Below are 18,167 nucleotides of genomic sequence, written 5' to 3'. Positions count from 1 at the left end.
AAATCTTTTACTTCCATCGTTAGACCAAAGCCTAAGCCAGCTCCTTCCAAGCCTCCTCGACCTCTTCCATACTATCAGACGCGTTATTCTCTGAGGGCAGCTCCTTACACTTGAGCACCTCCTAAGAAACCACAACAATAACAGAAGCAACAGAAACCTCAGCCTTCTGCTGCACCAAAGGCTTCTCAGCCTTTTTGACTGTCTCAAACAGAGCATAACCTCCATTGTTCTGCCTCTGTCCTTTCCTCTGCCCATCGGAGGTCATCTGCATCATTTTTACCATCAATGGGAGACCACAACATCCAACCTCTGGGTGCTGTCAATAATCAGGGAAGGATATTCTGTTCATTTCACTCAGATTCCACCAGAGCTTCCTCCAAGAGAGTATATTTCCAATCCTTCCCAGACCGCCTTTCTTCTTCAGAAAGCTCAAGCTCTGCTTTGTCTCCGTGCCATCGAGAAAGTTCCATTGGAACAGCAGAGCAGGGGTTTTTACTCCTGTTACTTCCTAGTTCCGAAGAAGACGGGTGACCTGCGGCCCATACTGGATAAAGAAAAATTTTGCATGCTGTCCCTGGCATCACTTTATCCCCTTCTAGATCAGAACAATTGGTTATGTTCTCTAGATCTCAAGGAAGCTTATACTCGCATCCCTATTCATCCAGCCTTCCATCAGTACCTCAGATTTCGGGTGGGGAATCTGCATTTTCAGTACAGAGTGCTCCCTTCGACCTGGCATCATCTCTGAGTGTTCACCAAGTGCCTAGTGATAGTGGCAGCAGCTTTGCGGAACCATGGTCTTCAGGTATTCCCCTACCTGGATGACTGGCTTATCAAGCTTTGGTTGCTGACCCACCATTCACGGTGTTCCATCATGACAAAGTGGTTCTTCGTACTCATCCTAAATTCCTCCCTAAAGTGGTCTCAGAATTTCATCTCAACCAATCCATCGTTCTTCCAGTGTTTTTTCCCAAGGCCTCATTCTCACCCTGGATAATCAGCTCTTCATACTCTGGACTGTGAACGTGCTTTGGCCTTCTACTTGGAACGCACCAAACCACACAGAACTGCTCCTCAACTTTTTGTTTTCTTCGATCCAAATAATTTGGGACATCCTATTTCTAAGCATACCATCTCCAATTGGATGGCAGTTTGTATCTCATTCTGCTATGCCCAGGCTGGATTACCCCTTTACAGTAAAGTCACAGCCCATAAAGTCAGAGCAATGGCAGCTTCAGTAACTTTCCTCAGATCTACACCTATTGAGGAAATTTGTAAAGCTGCTACTTGGTCCTCGGTTCATACCTTCACTTTTCACTATTGTCTGGATACTTTCTCCAGACGGGATGGACAGTTTGGCCAAACAGTACTACAAAATGTATTCTCCCAAATTGCCAACACTCCCACCATCCCATTCTGATTAGCTTGGAAGTCACCCACATGTGAGAATAGGCTGCCTGCTTGTCCTGGGATAAAGCACAGTTACTTACCGAAACAGGTGTTATCCAGGGACAGCAAGCAGCTATTCTCACAACCCACCCACCTCTCCTGGTTGGCTTCTCTGTTAGCTATCTGAAATGAGGAGACGTGCCCTGTGCTGGGCGGGAAGGCATTCACGCATGCGCTGTGTGGCAGACTCAAAACTTATGAGTTTCTTCAAGCAAGTCTGCTTGCGAGGCTGTCTGCATCCGGGCTCTGTGGATGACATCACCCACATGTGAGAATTGCTGCCTGCTGCCCCTGTATAACATCTGTTATGGTAAGTAACTGTGCTTTCTGTAGCTCTCTCCTCAGAATGCATGTCAGTGATGGCCATCTTTGAAACTGTGGCTTGGCTACCTATTGAAAATTCAGTGTGTACAGAGCTTCAGCCAGCAGTATCTTTGTCTGTCCTTGCTTCTACAGAGCCAAGTCTGTTCCTGTAATGGATTTGGAAGCTGGGTTCTTGGCTACCTCACTTTCCTCAAATTTTGTATTTTTAATACATCAAACTTATTTGCCCAGAGGGTTTAGTCCCTCCAGAACGCCTCAGGTTCCTCTTTGTGTTTAGCAGACCATGATAACTAGTGGGACTTAAGCCCCAATGCACAAAAGATTTCATTTCAAGTAAGACTGGTTTTACCAGTGTGAGGGCCAGATGCACAAAACTGACCATGCGTTTAACAATCATCGCCAAACCAATTTTAACAGGTTTAGTGACGAAGTATTGCATCTATCGATGCTCAAAATGGCAAATCGTGATCTTTTATGTGGTTTGTAGCAGCCTCCTATAATTGTATGTAAATACATTACAATAAATTCATCAGTATTAAATTGAGCACTCCGATCAATGCCCACATGATACACAAAATGAAGCAAAGATAAACACAGGAGAACCAAACTCAAAGTCGCAAGGCAAAGAGTGAATATGTCCTAATAAGATTGGTGAATACTATTTGTTATATAAAAGTCCTTTATTCATCAAATAACTGAACGGTTCAAACTCAATGACTAGACATGTACATGTATCGGCCTCAACCGGCCTGCCTCAGGAGTCTTGAACTTCCGGTATAATGATAAATATGTTGATTCTTTAAGACCTGATGAGTGCTGAAATTGAAACGTCTACAGCGTGAAATGTCTAAAAAAGATTTTATACATTTCATGCTGTGGACAAGTTTCAATTTCAGTGCACATCAGGTCTTAAAGAATCAACATATTTTTCATCATACCGGAAGTTCGTGCATTTGTGGACTTTTTTCACCCACAAAACTCTTAAAGACTCCTAAGGCAAGGCCGATTGAGGCCGATACATATACATGTCAAGTCATTGAGTTTGAACCATTCAGTTATTTGATGAATAAAGGACTTTATATAACAAATAATGTAGAAACATAGAAATAGACGGCAGATAAGGGCCACGGCCCATCAAGTCTGCCCACTCTAATGACCCTCCCTATTTATCTTTGCAGATAGATCCCACATGTCTATCCCATCTGGCCTTAAAATCTGGCACGCTGCTGGCCTCAATAACCTGGATTGGAAGACTATTCCAGCGGTCAACCACCCTTTCAGTGAAGAAGAACTTCCTAGTGTCACCGTGCAGTTTCCCGCCCCTGATTTTCTACGGATGCCCCCTTGTTATCGCGGGACCCTTGAAAAAGAAGATATCCTCTTCCACCTCGATGCGGCCCGTGAGATACTTGAATGTCTCGATCATATCTCCCCTCTCTCTACATTCCTCGAGTGAGTAGAGCTGCAACTTCCCTAACCGCTCCTCGTATGGGAGCTCCTTGAGTCCCGAGACCATCCTGGTGGCCATTCTCTGGACTGATTCCAGTCTCAGCACATCCTTGCGGTAATGCGGCCTCCAGAATTGCACACAGTACTCCAGGTGCAGTCTCACCATGGATCTATACAGTGGCATAATGACTTCCGGTTTGCGGCTGACGAAACTCCTGCGTATGCAGCCTATGATTTGCCTTGCTTTGGATGAAGCTTGCTCCACTTGGTTTGCAGATTTCATGTCTTCCCTAACAATCATCCCTAAGTCTCTTTCCGCTTCAGTTCTTGTCAGGATCTCGCCATTTAGGGTGTAAACCTTGCATGGATTTCGGCTCTCCAGGTGCATGACTTTGCATTTTTTGGCATTGAAACTGAGTTGCCAGGACCTAGACCAGCGCTCCAGTAGAAGTAGGTCATGCATCATATCATCTGCCATTGAATTTTTGTCTGATGTGCTTTTGCTCACTACATTGCTTAGTTTGGCATCATCGGCGAATAATGTTATTCTACCTCGGAGCCCTTCTGTACACCAATCTTATTAGGACGTATCTACTCTTTGCCTTTTGGCACATAATGAAGCACCAGTTTTTAAAGCTCCGAAATCTCCGACAGGTCTGGAGGTGCTGGTAGCGTTAGTAAAGCCAGCTTGTTCTTTTTTTAATGGGCACAGATATGTGCAAGTGTTACAAAAGCACAGTATTTGTCCCCATTAAAAAAGGAAAGTTGTGCCGCCTTCCCCCACCCCTGATGACAACCTCTTCCTGATGATGATCCCCAAACAACAACAAAAAAAAAAGATAATCGGCAGGCCACCCAGACTTCCCCCTCCCCCAAATGAATATTGGTGGGAGGATATCCACTCCCTTCTGCCTTGGTGACCACATGGAACCCCCTCTCCCCGCTGACCTCCCCAAGTGAAAATCAGCAGGAGGGATTCCCACTCCCTCCTGCTGGCAGGCCCACCTCTTCAAACTGACGGGCCTTCCTCTTCCCAGGAGGGGGCCTAAGGCTCTGATTTGGCCCAGGCACCTAAGGCCACTCCATAGAAACACATGCACAACATCTGTGCCCATTAGAAAACTGTTCTTGCTGACCTAAAGAGCTGCCAAAAAAATCACTCAATAGGTGTAATAGTGAAATTAATACTTCTAGAACACACACTTAGAATTCAAAAATATGCTCAGAAACACGAATGCAACAACATGGAACCGCAGCCCCAAGAGATTTTTTGACTTCTGTACGTTTCCCTTAGTAGAGTACCAGTTTTTTGGTTTTCTCATATATATTTGGACCTAAATTGCTGAGCAGCATGGGAAGTCCTGAAGCCACCAGCGGCCTTGTGGAGTCCTGCGGCTCAGTTGATTGGGGCACTGAGAGCAGCTTGACAGGCAGGAGGAGCTGTGCCTAGCAATTACTCTTCTGAGCAAACGCCAGGCATAGTTCCTCCATCTTTTTACCAACAATTCTCCGCACAAATATCATGCATATAATTTGCATGCTATTGTGCTGAGCATCGCTAGTAAAAGAAAAATCACTCCCACCACGGTATTTTTTACCATGGTGTTGGAGCTTTATGAATCTGAACCTTAGATAAGGAATTTTTGACCTCATAGTTCAGAGGCAGCCTTTTCTGTGGCCTCATGTCACTCATTAACTACCGTAACCTTCTCGAGTAAGACAAACTGCCCACTTAAGATGATGACCCTACTGCAGCCAGACTCTTTCATATGGCAGAATGGCCTGCATTTTTCTTTTTTTACTAAAGCCTTGGAGGTTTTGAATATTTCCTCTCCTCAACTTCAGAAAATCCTGCGGCTGCTTTAAATTCCAGTATGTCAGATACTAAAAATAATTTCCTAAGGCATTTCACATTTAAATAGAGAGAAATGATGTGGAAGCTATGTTAGTCCACACTTAAAGATATGTAGCAATAAAAAGAAATAAAACAAAAAGAATCCAAGTGCTTCCTTTTTTATTGGACAGTTGACTATCTAGAGCAGTGGTCTCAAACTCGCAGCCCGGGGGCCATATGCGGCCCGCCAGGTACTATTTTCAGGCCCTCGGTATGTTACCATTGTTCTGGAACGTTGCCTGCCTCACTGCTGTAACCTCATGCAAGTGCTTTCCTGCATCTGTACACGATTATGAGGTGGAGTGTAGAGGACAATCGCATACAGACGCAAGAAAGCACTTGCATGAGGTTACAGCAGTGAGGTGGGAAGCGTTCCAGAACGTAAGGTAACCATTGGAGGCAGTGCAGCTTGTGCGTGTGTACATAATCTTGTGAACTCTCGTGAAATTCGGCATCTCTCCTGGCGGTGACTGCTTGATGTAAGATGGCAGTTGTGTCCCGGTGCTGGAGGAGGTGAGAGCTGAAGGCGGTTGCAGATGCAACCACCGAACACTTAAGGCACAAGTTTTCCAGGAACAAGTTGGATATTGATTCTTCCCTCTACAAAAAAGCCTTGAGGACTACACCAAAATCTTGTCTCTTGCAGTTGATACTTTAGAATCTAAATCTCAATTTTGCATGAGGTAAAACTTTTATAGTTTATAAATCTTTTCTTAATTGCTTCTGATAATTTCAGTTATACACAGCTAAAAGCAGTGCAACATGTAGAAAGTGAAAAAACTATCTAAACTTCACTTTTTGCATGTTGCACTGCTTTCAGCTGAAAATATCAAAAGCTATTAAAGAAAGATTTATAAACTATAAACAGTTTTACCTTATGCAAAGTTGTCATTTCTTTAATAAGACATTAACTATTTTTTCTGCGGCCTTCCAAGTATCTACAAATCCAAAATGTGGCCCTGCAAAGGGTTTGAGTTTGAGACCACTGAACTAGAGCGTGGTTAGATTAGCTATTGAAGGTGATCCTTCAGATCAAAGATAAACAAATGAAGACAGCTATCATTATAAAAGAGTAAAACATCAAAGTATTCAAATGACAGTCTTACAGGAAGAGGGAGGGGATGGTGGGAGACAGGGAAATAATAAAGGGTGATATGAAGGTGTCAGAGCAGTAAAAATTATGTTTTGTAATGCGAGAGAAAGCCAATGCCTTTCAGGCCCAGATTCTCAAAACTTTAACACCGCTAAACTGTTTACCGACAGTTTAGCCTGTATGCATTTTAGCAGCAGATAATCAAAACGGATTATCTCTGTCAATAGCAAGCTTTCTACCAGTCTCTGACAATGACATGCAAATGGGCTCTTCAACATTGAAATGAGCCCTCCAGTGGATTCTTAAAAAATACCAAAGCCATTTTCTAAAAGCGGCATCGGCTTTTGTCAACAAAAATAAGCAACTGGTACAGGGGTGCTGATCAGTGTCAGCAACTGCTAGAAAGCCTGTGTTGTGATGCAGCGGGAGAAATGCCCATTCTCTCCCAATGCATCACAATACCCCTCCCCTGCAGCGGCAGCGAATACCCCCCCCCAGAACTGCGGCACCCCTCCTGCAGCGGGGAGATGCCTACTCTCCCCGCTGCCAAGTCACACACACCCCGCCATAGAACACATCCCCCCACCTCTGATGCCCCCCCCCATTTACCTCCATATAGTTGCACAGAGGGCAAACTTCCTCCTCCCAGCTGGCCTGCCTATGTCATTTAAAATGGGCGTTCTCCTCCCTGGTGCATCTTGGGATGCACCAGAGAGTGACCTGAGGCTCTGATTGGCCCAGGTTATATAAGACCCCTCCCAATCAGAGCCTCAGGCCCAGATGCACCGTGAAGGGGCCTAAGGCTCTCACTGGCCCAGACGCCTAAGGCCCCTCCATGGGAGGGGCCTTATACAACTTGGACCAATCAGAGCTTCAGGCCCCTCTCTAGTGCATCCCAAGATGCACTGGGGAGGGGAAGGCCCATTTTAGATGATGCAGGCAAGCCAGCTGGAAGGAGGGAGTCCACCTTCTGTGCAACTATGTGGAGGTGAAGGGGTGTTAGAGGCGGGGAAGTGTTCTATGGCAGGGGGGGTCACTTGGCAGCGGGGAGAGTGGACATCTCTTCCGCTGTGGGGGTGCGCGCGGCTCAGCGGCAGCAGACGTTTCTTGGCAGCAGGGAAAGTGGGCCTCTCTTCCACTGTGGTGGGTACATGCAGGTGTTTCTTGGAAGTGGGGAGAATGGGGGGGTGTTTACGTGTTTTTTCTGCGCATGAGCCCATTGCTATCACCAGCGATGGGCAAATGCAAATATAGAAAATCTTCGCTACTGTATGCCGACCTCATCTGCATGCGTGATTTTGACAGTGTCTCACTTTTTTCAATTCACTGTTTGAGAATCCTGGTCTGTCTTGTATGGTGGGTTTCAAAATGTTTTATCACTTTGATCTCAAAGGTCTTGCATTCTTTGATTGTCTTAAAATTTCCTTTTAATATTTTCAATATAAAATCATTGATGCAGTGTTTTGGTTTTCTGAAATGTTGTCCCATGGAGGTGATATCCTGGTTGGCATTACAATTTTTAATATATTTGTATAAATTAATCCTAGTCTTTAGCATCTGGCATGTTTCTCCAGTATACAATATTATCATTCTCTACACATTTTGCATTGAATGATGAGTATGTGACAGATCCCCTTATGTTTAATGTTTTTCACATGTGGGTGCCTGTGGCAACCCTGGCAAACCAATCATATCTGGTACTGGCACTCATAGAGGAAATATCTAGACTTATAGAAGGAATTTTAAAACCCCTAGTGCACAAGACAAAGAGCTTCATACAAGATTCCTGATCAAATTAAACAATATGAAGCAGCTACCACCTAATGCGCTATTACTCAAGGATCTCACGTATGAAGAAAGACTAAAAAAATTGCGGCTGTACTCACTTGAGGAATGAAGAGAGAGGGGAGACATGATTGAAACGTTTAAGTACATCACGGGACGTATCGAGTCGGAAGATGATATCTTCTGTCTCATGGGACCCTCGACCACCAGAGGGCATCCGCTGAAAATCAGGGGAGAGAAGTTTCATAGCGACTCCAGAAAGTACTTCTTCACCGAAAGAGTGGTGGATCATTGGAACAGACTCCCACTGCAGGTGATTGAGGCCAGCAGCGTGACGGATTTTAAGAGAAAATGGGATGCTCACGTGGGATCTTTAAGGGAGTGAATTCAGGGGGGCGGATACTTGGAATGGGCAGACTTTTTCTATGTTTCTATGTTTCTAGTCACAATGGATATAGAATCACTATATAGCACCATCCCCAATACAGATGTGAAAAATTCCTAAAATCATCTACCCTGGACCACAAGTACTCACTGGAAGCTATTACAGCGTTAATCAAATTAATTCTAATTCAAAACTATTCCCGCTTTAACAATGGTATCTGTCTGCAAATCACGCACAATTACCCATACATAGCTTAAAGAACTTTAAATAACTCTCAAATGTAATTTTTTTTTGTTTTTGCAATTTTATAATTTCAATTATAATATGCCACAAAAATAATTTGCTCCGTTTAGTATGCCGGAGCTTAAAAAGTTTGAGACACTGTCCTACACACAAGGAAGGGAATGGCACACTTCCCTGCAACAAAACTAGCTGCAAACTATGCTAACATAAAGACTCAATAGTCATCCACATGGGAAAAACATTCAGCATAAGAAGATCCTTCACATGCTCATCATCAAATGTACTTTATATCATTCAATGCAAAAGATGTAGAGAAGGATGCTATACTGGAGAAACAAGACAGTTGCTAAAGACTAGGATTAATTTACACAAATATATTAAAAATTGTAATGCTAACCAGGATATCGCCTCTATGGGACAAAATTTTAAAATATCAAAACACTGCATCAATGGTGACAATATTTAAAGGAAATTTTAAGACAATCCAGGAGTACAAACCCTTTGAGATCAAGATGATAAAACATTTTGAAACCCACCAGACAGGACTTAACAAAAACATTGGCTGGCTCTTGCATTACAAAACATAGGCCCCCCTTCTTATCAAGCTGTGTTAGGGATTTTTATCACTGGCCACTGCTGTAAAAGCTCCAATGCTCATAGGAATTCTATGAGCATCGGAGTTTTTACCTAGCGGCCAGCAATTAAAAAAAAAACCCTAACATGGCTTGATAAAAGGGGGGCCATAATTTTTACTGCTCTGACACCTTCATATCACCGTTCCTTATCTCCTTTGACTCACACCATCCCCTCCCCTCCCTCTTCCTGTAAGAATGTAATTTGAATACTCTTATACAGGTATACTGTTTATCTCTGATATGAAGAAGGATTACCTTTGAAAGCTAATCTAACCATGCTCTAGTTATTCCAATTTAAAAAAAAGTATCACTTGGGTTCATTTTGTTTTGTTTTATTTCTTTATATTTCTACATAGTACATTTATTTAGCAAAGCAGGAGCTGATTTCTGCTTAGTAGGATGCTCCTGATGTAAGTCTAAAGGTGACAAGGGCTATGTCTTGGCTTTATCGTCTTCTCCCTCAGGAACTGGACATCTGAAACTTCCTAAAATAGATGCATTGGCCACAGCAGTGACCAAGAAAATAACCATTCCAGTGGAAGAGGGCACAGCACTGCAAGATGTGCAGGATCGCAGGTTGGAATGTCTTCTGAAACTTTCATTTGAAGTAGCTTCCTTATGTCTCCATACAGCGTTTTGTGACTCCTATTTTGATTGTGCCTGTCTCAGCTAGGATCAAAAGGCTTCTTCTAATTCTTTCTTGGACTTCCTGTCCTCTTTGGAAGTGAGCTTAGTCTACTTAGCAGACACACCATTTGATCTGCTTAGGACTTTGGCCAAACAGATGGCCCTTGCAATCTTGGTAAGGTTGGTTATGTATAAGGCTAGCTATGTGGGAGTCTCAGTAATTCACCACTAGGTCTTAGGGTTGTCCAGAAAAACCTAAAGTCGGAAAAACTGTGCGAATTGAAGTTTTCCCCATTAATTTGATTGTGCTTGATCAAAATATAATTTTAAAAAAATGTTTTAAAGCCCATCCTGGTGTCGTTCAAAGCCACTGGTTATATAAAGCTCTGTTTTTCTTTTAATTTGCTATTATTTTTGCTTAAAGGAGCAAGTTTATTTGTATTATAGCTATAACTTTTATGCTTTCACACTCGGCAATGATGCGTTGATAAAAAGATATTTTATGCCAAAGATCTAGCAGTGTTTTATTAAATGAACCTTCAGTATCTGCACTTTATTGTGGAAATTTTTTTACATACTTCGCCAATACCTAAACACGTACACTTTAGTGTAGTTATCTACCAATGGCATTCCAAACCTCAAGCATTCAATGTCTTCTTGAGATAGGATAAAGCCTGCAATATTGTTCAACTTCTTGTAACAAGGCCTCACACTGCACTGAGTCTGGGGTGATGCTAGTGGCAAAGTCAGTTATCAATTTAACACCTCGCACCTTCATTGTGCTAACAAATTGTTCATCAGTATAGAAGTTTGGATCTTCAGTCCACCTGTCCAATTGCTTTGCCAGCCATTCATTGGTAATACCAAGAGTGTGAAACAGGAAATGTGATTCAGGTCCAATCAAGTCTCCCAGTGATGTGCTTTGGTTTACCTTCTTGAAAACCGGCTTGCTCCAATGAAACTGTTTGTTGTGTTCAACAGCTTTGAAGCATTGTCCTGTTTGACACTGTGGGTGATTAAAGCACATTTGTTGAAAAGTGCAAATGGTACAAATTCTGTCAGATACACAATGTTAACGATTTCAAGATACTGATTTGTAGTCATGCATGTCACAAAAAAAATTGCAGATCAAGAATGGGTGCGTCTTGTGCTTTACATGCTCTCATCCACAGGGCACATAAAAGAACACCAGAAAATGGTTGCATCACTCCAGTTTCACAATTATCTCCTTGTCATATGGCAGCTGACTGGAAAACATGTTGCAGGCCATCCACCATGCTTGATGTGTCGCTCCGGGCTTCATGAAAAGTTCCAAGAATCATATAAGTGTGTTTTTGATGCATTTACAATAGTCATCACATAGTAGAAGTGTTGAGTCACTGCTTATTAGAACTGCAGTCAGTTCCTCAACAACCTTATTTCTAGTGCCCATTAACCAAGGTTTGCCAACTTTCAGTGTCAGAAGTTTCACATCCTGCTTGTCTAGTTTGTCCCACAGTTTCTTGAAATTTAAAAACAGTTCATTTTTTGGCCCTGTAGCTTTACAAAACAGACCCTTCCATACTGCCCCAATAACTACTTCAAAGATATGATGCCTGCTGGCCAAATAGAAGAACTTCTTACCAATTTTGTCTTTCAATAGTTTTGCAGCACCTTTCTTAACATCACTGTTGCTGGCAGTAGTGTCAAAGACCAATGCTACTATATTGTCAACCAGTTGCCATAGTTCAAGTAACTCATACGATGCGTCTGCTTGTGACATGCTTGTAGCATCAGATAGGTTTTGCACACCCAGGAGTTTATCTTCTGTGTATTCTGGAGCACCATCTACAAGCACAGCAAGTTGTTCATGAGATTATCCAAGATCATTACCGTAATCGCTTTACTATCCCAGTGAAGAACAGCGTAGTGTGGAGGATTCTCTCGTACAGTGGCAATAACACCTTCAGCAATTTTTTGTCTTTTAGTCATTCTACTGTGGCACGTAGCTTGTTGCGAGATGTCAGTCGCTAAGGTCACCATTACCAGACTTAATGACTGCTGAGACAATGAAAGTGGTCTTATTGATAGTTTGGCAGCTGCAGCAGTTATTTCATCACACTGCATTATTTTCTGTGGAAGCTGAATTGTAATGAAGTCGGCTACCTTGGTCTTTTTTCTAAGTATGAAGTAGTCAACCTCCATGTTACTTTTCTTCAGTACTTCTTGCTTCAGTATCCATCTCACCACTCACATACTTTAACGTTAAGCAATCTTGCTTTTTTCAGTCTTTTGCTTTTCATCTTAATGTCTAAATGTTTGCATCACTGCTTTTGTTGCAAATATCTTGTCATGTCCAGACATGGTTGCCTATCTTTTACTAGTTTGGACAAGGTAGAAGTCCATGTCAGCTTTCTTGTTTTCACAGTCAAGAACACATAGTTTCAGTGGCACCTGGAGCACCGATATCAAAAAGTGTGCCCAGGTTCATAATAAAGTTTCCACTTTTACCTCCTGGATCACTTTCACGTCCTTTATTTATTTTATTTTTTTAAACTTTATTTAGTTTTTAATGCCAACAAAAAGTGCAATACAATTTACATACAAATAATAATCAAATAAGCACTTATAAACAATCAGAATCTATACAAAAATTAAAATTCCCTCCCCCATCTAACATTACCATCGGGAATAATACCAAAACAAAAGATATACCCCCCTCCCGGATGTGTGGGTGCAAAACAACGGAAAATAAAGATAATAGGCAACTATAACAAATCTACAAAAAAATGTCAATGGACCCCAAGCCAATCTGAATATCTTATTATGCCCCAGCAAGTCAGCATTCATTTTCTCATACTTATAAGTTAAGCATAAGCTCACCCACATCCTTTATTTTTTTTGAAAGACTACTCCATTCACGCCAAAGAACCATAACATCCAGCATGCAGTTCTACCTGGTCTTTGCCTTGATGGGGGTCATTTGCCAAAATACAGTGACAATGTAAGCAACACTGTAGGTGATTTCTTCATTTAAAATGCTCTTTTTGATATTTTCCTGATCATGGTGAAGATGCAAAAAATTACTTCATGACTTATCTGCAGGTAGGCAACTTAACCCTGTAATCAAAGATGAGTGTCCAATGAGCCAAAATTCACTCACTTCTCTGGTAACTGGCCTTGAGGGATTACTAAGATGATGAATTTGGAAAACCAGGAACATCATCTTTAGCTTTGTAGGTTTTTCCACTTCTGATTGACATTTTCAGTTAATAAAGAAATGTGCTACTGTATATAGAAACTTAAAAATATACCATAGTACTACAGCAGAACTCAAATACTGCTTTGAATAAAAGTAAACGTGCACTTATTCAATATTTGGTTTTTATAGGTGCTGACACTAGATGCAGCAAGTCATTCTTGCCCACTCAAGCTCAGAACATGCCTAGCATTTCTCAAGCAGCAGATAGCTGCTAATGTTAAACTTGTCTAGACAAGCACAATTAGCTATATGACAGTCAAACATTTAGTTGTTCTATGTATTTCTGTTTGACTTCTGTATGACATTGTAACCAGAAATTCTTTCACATCTCTTAATGTCAGATTTACTTATATTTACATGTTTAACCTATGTCCATAGCATAATAGCATTACCAACTGTTTAGTGCAAAATTATCAGTCAATTTTAAGGAAAAAAAATTATTTTGATGGTTCTTATATTCATTGGCTTTGAGCGATCAAAAAGGATGGGCCTAAAAAATTGTACAAAAATATTATGTGATCAAGCACATATAAATTCATGGAAAAAAACTTCAATTAATAAAGTTTCTCCAACTTTAGGGTTTTCTGGACAACCCTACTAGGCATGATATGAGGGAGATGGATAAAGGAAAAACTTTGTTTAGTATTCTGGATGGTTCTAGGTCAGTAACCACATGCACAATTCCCACTGAACAGTTCCCACCCACTCGAGATGGACAATTCCCCTCCATGACCAGACATATACCCAATAATTAAAACAAAAACCAACCCCACACCCATTCAAAAAACAACACCCTTACCTCCTAATACTTGATCTTCCACCTAACACTCAGGAGCTGCACATACTCAGGATCTCACCCTAACACTCAGGGGTTGCACATACTTGGGGGCTATACCAGGAATACTGGGAGAGGGATCTGTCCAGGGGGGAATTAACCTAGGTGGTAATTGTCCAGGTAGGAACTGTTCGGGTAGTTACTGACCTGATACCATTCTGGATATAATAATAATAACACAACTTCTGTCTGACTGATCCAATTTCTAATTCCCTCCCCTCTGGAACTTGATTCTGGAAGATATGGTAACAGCAATTAGTGAAGCTGGATTTAAAAAAGATTTGGACAAGTTCCTAGAGGAAAAGTCCATAGTCTGCTATTGAGACAGTCATGGGGGAGCAACTGCTTGCCCTGAAATGATAGCAAGGAATTTTGCTACTATTAGATTTCTGTCAGGTATAGGTGACCTCTGGAAAAAGGATACTAGACTAGATAAACCATTAGTCTGACTCAGTATAGCTGTTCTTATGTAATGATAAACTCCAAAACATGTGTTACTAACAATAATAACAACGTAAGGTTTATTTACATGAAACAAAAAGACGTATTTACAAGTATGAAACATAGACAAGGAAAAACTGGAAATAATTGAATTTTAGGTTATGTACAACTGCTTATTCTGAAGCAGAATAAAATTGAATTATAACTTTAATTGCTACAATGAACGCTGATCAAGTATTGGAACAAATACACACTTCCTAACACAACAATAATTGTGTTACCTGCAAAGTGATTACAGAGCTTGATTTATGACTAGGATCAAGTTGCTGGTTACTGGGAACAGCAGACAGTGCTCAGGGGTGTTCTGCGATGATCTTCTGGTGATCTTATGTTGGATGTTGAACTTTTTCCTCAGAAGGTTCCTTCTCATCATGCACACACCTACAAAATGCATAAAGACTATGCTCGAATGTTTCTGCTAGGGCCCCCCACCTTCCAGACGCAGGACCGCCACATCCAATGGAAAAGAAAAATAAAACAATACCAACAGGCCACATCTGAGGCCAAAAAGGCATACTACCAGAACCTTAGAAGCCAATCAGAAAACTCCACTAAAAGTCTCTTCCAGATTTTCGATCACAACATCATTGAGGTCCATCTACGGTGGCACAGTCACAAATCAACCGGATGCAGCAAAGTTGGCACACTACTTTCATTCGAAAATCGAATCAGTGAGGGAGTCCTTCACACACTCCTTAGGAGAAACCATCAGCCAGGACCAGACATGCCACACTGCTGAGGAAGGCATCCCAGCCGACAGAAGCTGGCTAAACTTCTCCCCTGTCGCACACAAAGAAATCATCTAGCGAAACTATTCTTAGTATTCTTGTGAATTCCCAAATTTTACTCATCTCTCCTTTTTAGGACTATGCACTTGCTTTATTTTGTTTTTTTTCTGTTTTATATATTTCACAGAAAGTTTGAATGAACTGTTGGCAGTTGTTAATTGCTTAATAGACGAGCAAAAGAAAAAAACTTCAGGAATGGTGTACAAGATGCCAAGTCTTTAATGAACAAACAGATAAAATCATAAAACAGTTTGTATCCAAAAAGGTTTATATCCAAAATGGTTAGTGAACCAGTATCCGACACAATAATAGAGAATGGTTCAAGGTCAGGTACCTGTGGTTAACTGTGGGGCGGGGACAGGGAGAACCCACAGTTAACAGCGGGGCAGGGACAGAGACAAGCTTTATCTCTGTGTCATTCTCTATAAACTTGAGACTAGTATCAATATGTAAAAATTTAACACATCTTAGATGCCAACTGAATTCAGAGATTTAAAAAAATTGAAGCTGCTTTTGTATTTAAATGAATTACATATTTTTAATTGTTTCATTTGTGCCTTGATATGGCAACAAGAGTCTTATTTGCCTATCAGACTCCTACCATTTGCAATTTCCTTCTATCACGTGTCCACTTGCTCAAGCATCTTACTGTTACTTCAATAGATTTGCCAATTGTTTGTTCTATTTATTTATTTACTTATTTAATTCATTTTCTATCCTGTTTTCCCCAAACAGCTCAGAATAGGTTACAGGTTAACATATATAATATACAGTTAACAGGTTACAACTTGTCATAGTTACAGTACAAGTTTTTATCTTAACTCGATACATACTAGGAATCTAATACCAATATATGTAATACAGTATACAGTTTACAGGTAAAATTTGTCAATTACAGTGCAAGATTTGTCCATCATTGCTGGCATCAAGGAATATTTCCAACATTTAATAGACACTTTAGGGCCAGATTCTGTAAATGGTACCTAAATCGGCAGGTGCCTAGAAAAAAGGCACTGGCTGCATGTCAATCACGCTTAGGTGTCATGTACAGAATCTCGCCTAATGGCACTTACCAAAAAATGTAGGCATCAGTAATGTACTCGTAGGCCAGGGTTTTACTGGTCTACATTGCAGGCACCTAAGGTCTTAAGAGAATCACGCCTAGCGACACCTATGTCTTGTGTCTGCCCCAAACATGCCCACTTAGGCATTAGGCGCCATTTAATAGGTGCCTTTTATAGAATTAGGTAGGCACCTTTTGGACAATTAGAAAAATATTTTTCAATTATGAGCTTGTTAAAGCTCATAATTGAATCTGTTAAGGTGGTTTGAGAAAGATAAGCGCACTTTAGATGCCTCTTATAGAATCTGGTCCTTACTTTTCTTTTCATCTACTACACAGTTTAGGTTCTCTTCTTCACCCATGTCTGAAAGACAATCCTATTACCTTTCACAGATGATATAAAAATATAGGCAGCTGAATCTTTGGGAAGGTTGCATCAAAGCCAGATCAAAATGGAAGGCTTTATTTGTGATTTATAAACATTTGTACAAAATATTGTCCCTTTTTATACTTTAATAAAAAGATTTAAATATAAAATCATATGTTTGAGGCATGTTTAAATGAGAACAGAGTCTGCAGGGACGGGATAGGGAGAGAGCTTGCTGGAAGCAGGGTAGGATGGGGCAGAGCCTGTGGGGACGGGGAAAAACTTTGTCTCTGTCATTCTCTAATGCACATACATATGTATTTATGTATATACCCAGTGGCATAGTAAGGGGGGAGGCGGAATGCCCAGGCACCATCTTGGCATGGGCACTGGCGCCTCTTCTCTCTACCTTCCCATTAACTCTTGAAATGTTCGCTGGCATAAGCGGCATCTTTCACCTCTTGCTTGTGCCAGTTTCAGCTCCCTTCTGATTTCACTTCCTGGTCGCGGAACCAGGAAGTGACGTTAGAAGGGAGCCAAGGCTGGTGTGAGTAGTTTGAAGATGCTTCTTGCGTTGGCAAACATTTCAAGAGGTACATGGGGTGGGAGTGGGGGCACTAGTGGGGAAGAGTAGGGGGTGCATAGTGCAGCAATGCCAGACACCACTGCCTCGGGCACCTCCCTCCCCTGCTATGCCCCTGTGTATATACCTATGTATGATGATGCTATAAATATGTTCCTCTGTAGCTCTTAATTCTTTTATGTTTAATATTTGAGAGTAAATTGGTAGGCACCTACAAGTGACTGATACTGTTTTCTCCTGTAATTTGTATGTGTTTACTTGGGTATTGATTTAATATGCCTTATTACCTTAGAATATTTTGCAGGGACAGTGGCAGGTGCAGTAAATTGTTCACTTCAGCAATGCTTTGACATACTTAATCTATTACTCCTTCCCTCAGGAAAAGCTTTGCCAGCAGAAGTACAATGTCTCCTGCATAATGATCATGCCCCAGTACCAAAGGCAAGGATTTGGACGTTTTCTCATTGATTTCAGTAAGTGATACATCTTTTGTATATTCATGAGCCAAAGGGTATGCTAGTTGACATAAGAGGCATAGCATGTTACTTTTTCTCTGCCCCTTATTTTCTTTGTGAAAAAGACAGACTGACTCTATAAATTAACACAACCCAGGAGAAGGACCCGCTGTACAAAAATTTAGCTCAGAGAAATAAAACTCTGAAGAGGGAGAGGTAACCCCCTCTTGGGGAAAGAGTTTATCTTCCAATCATTGCTTCATAAATGTTAAAAGCAAGTCCAACTCAAGGGTGTAAATTGTTGTAACTGTATAAATCTCTTAATATGCTGCTGTATGCTTTCAAAACTGTCAAAACAAATAAACTTCTTGCATTCAGGTTAGCACTGGACACTTTACATTCATTTGGTTGATGAATGTAAAGTGTAAATGTAAAGATGAATGAATGTTG

At 41.2% G+C, this 18,167-nt stretch overlaps 1 protein-coding gene across 14 annotated transcripts in view; it reads left to right on the top strand.

Annotated features, from left to right (window-relative positions):
• The window catches only part of KAT6B (lysine acetyltransferase 6B), a 490,670-nt gene that overhangs the window by 391,393 nt on the left and 81,110 nt on the right, over positions 1-18,167 (top strand). For all 14 annotated transcript variants that reach the window (XM_033941371.1, XM_033941375.1, XM_033941383.1 and 11 more), the window contains one exon: positions 17,642-17,735. In XM_033941371.1, coding sequence (XP_033797262.1) covers positions 17,642-17,735 — 94 coding nt within the window. The remainder of the gene's footprint in view (positions 1-17,641; positions 17,736-18,167) is intronic.

Source organism: Geotrypetes seraphini, chromosome 4 (genome assembly GCF_902459505.1).
Source record: "Geotrypetes seraphini chromosome 4, aGeoSer1.1, whole genome shotgun sequence".
NCBI lineage: Eukaryota > Metazoa > Chordata > Amphibia > Gymnophiona > Dermophiidae > Geotrypetes > Geotrypetes seraphini.
Note: the sequence above shows the minus strand (reverse complement) of the source record. Positions and strands in the feature narration are given on the sequence as shown.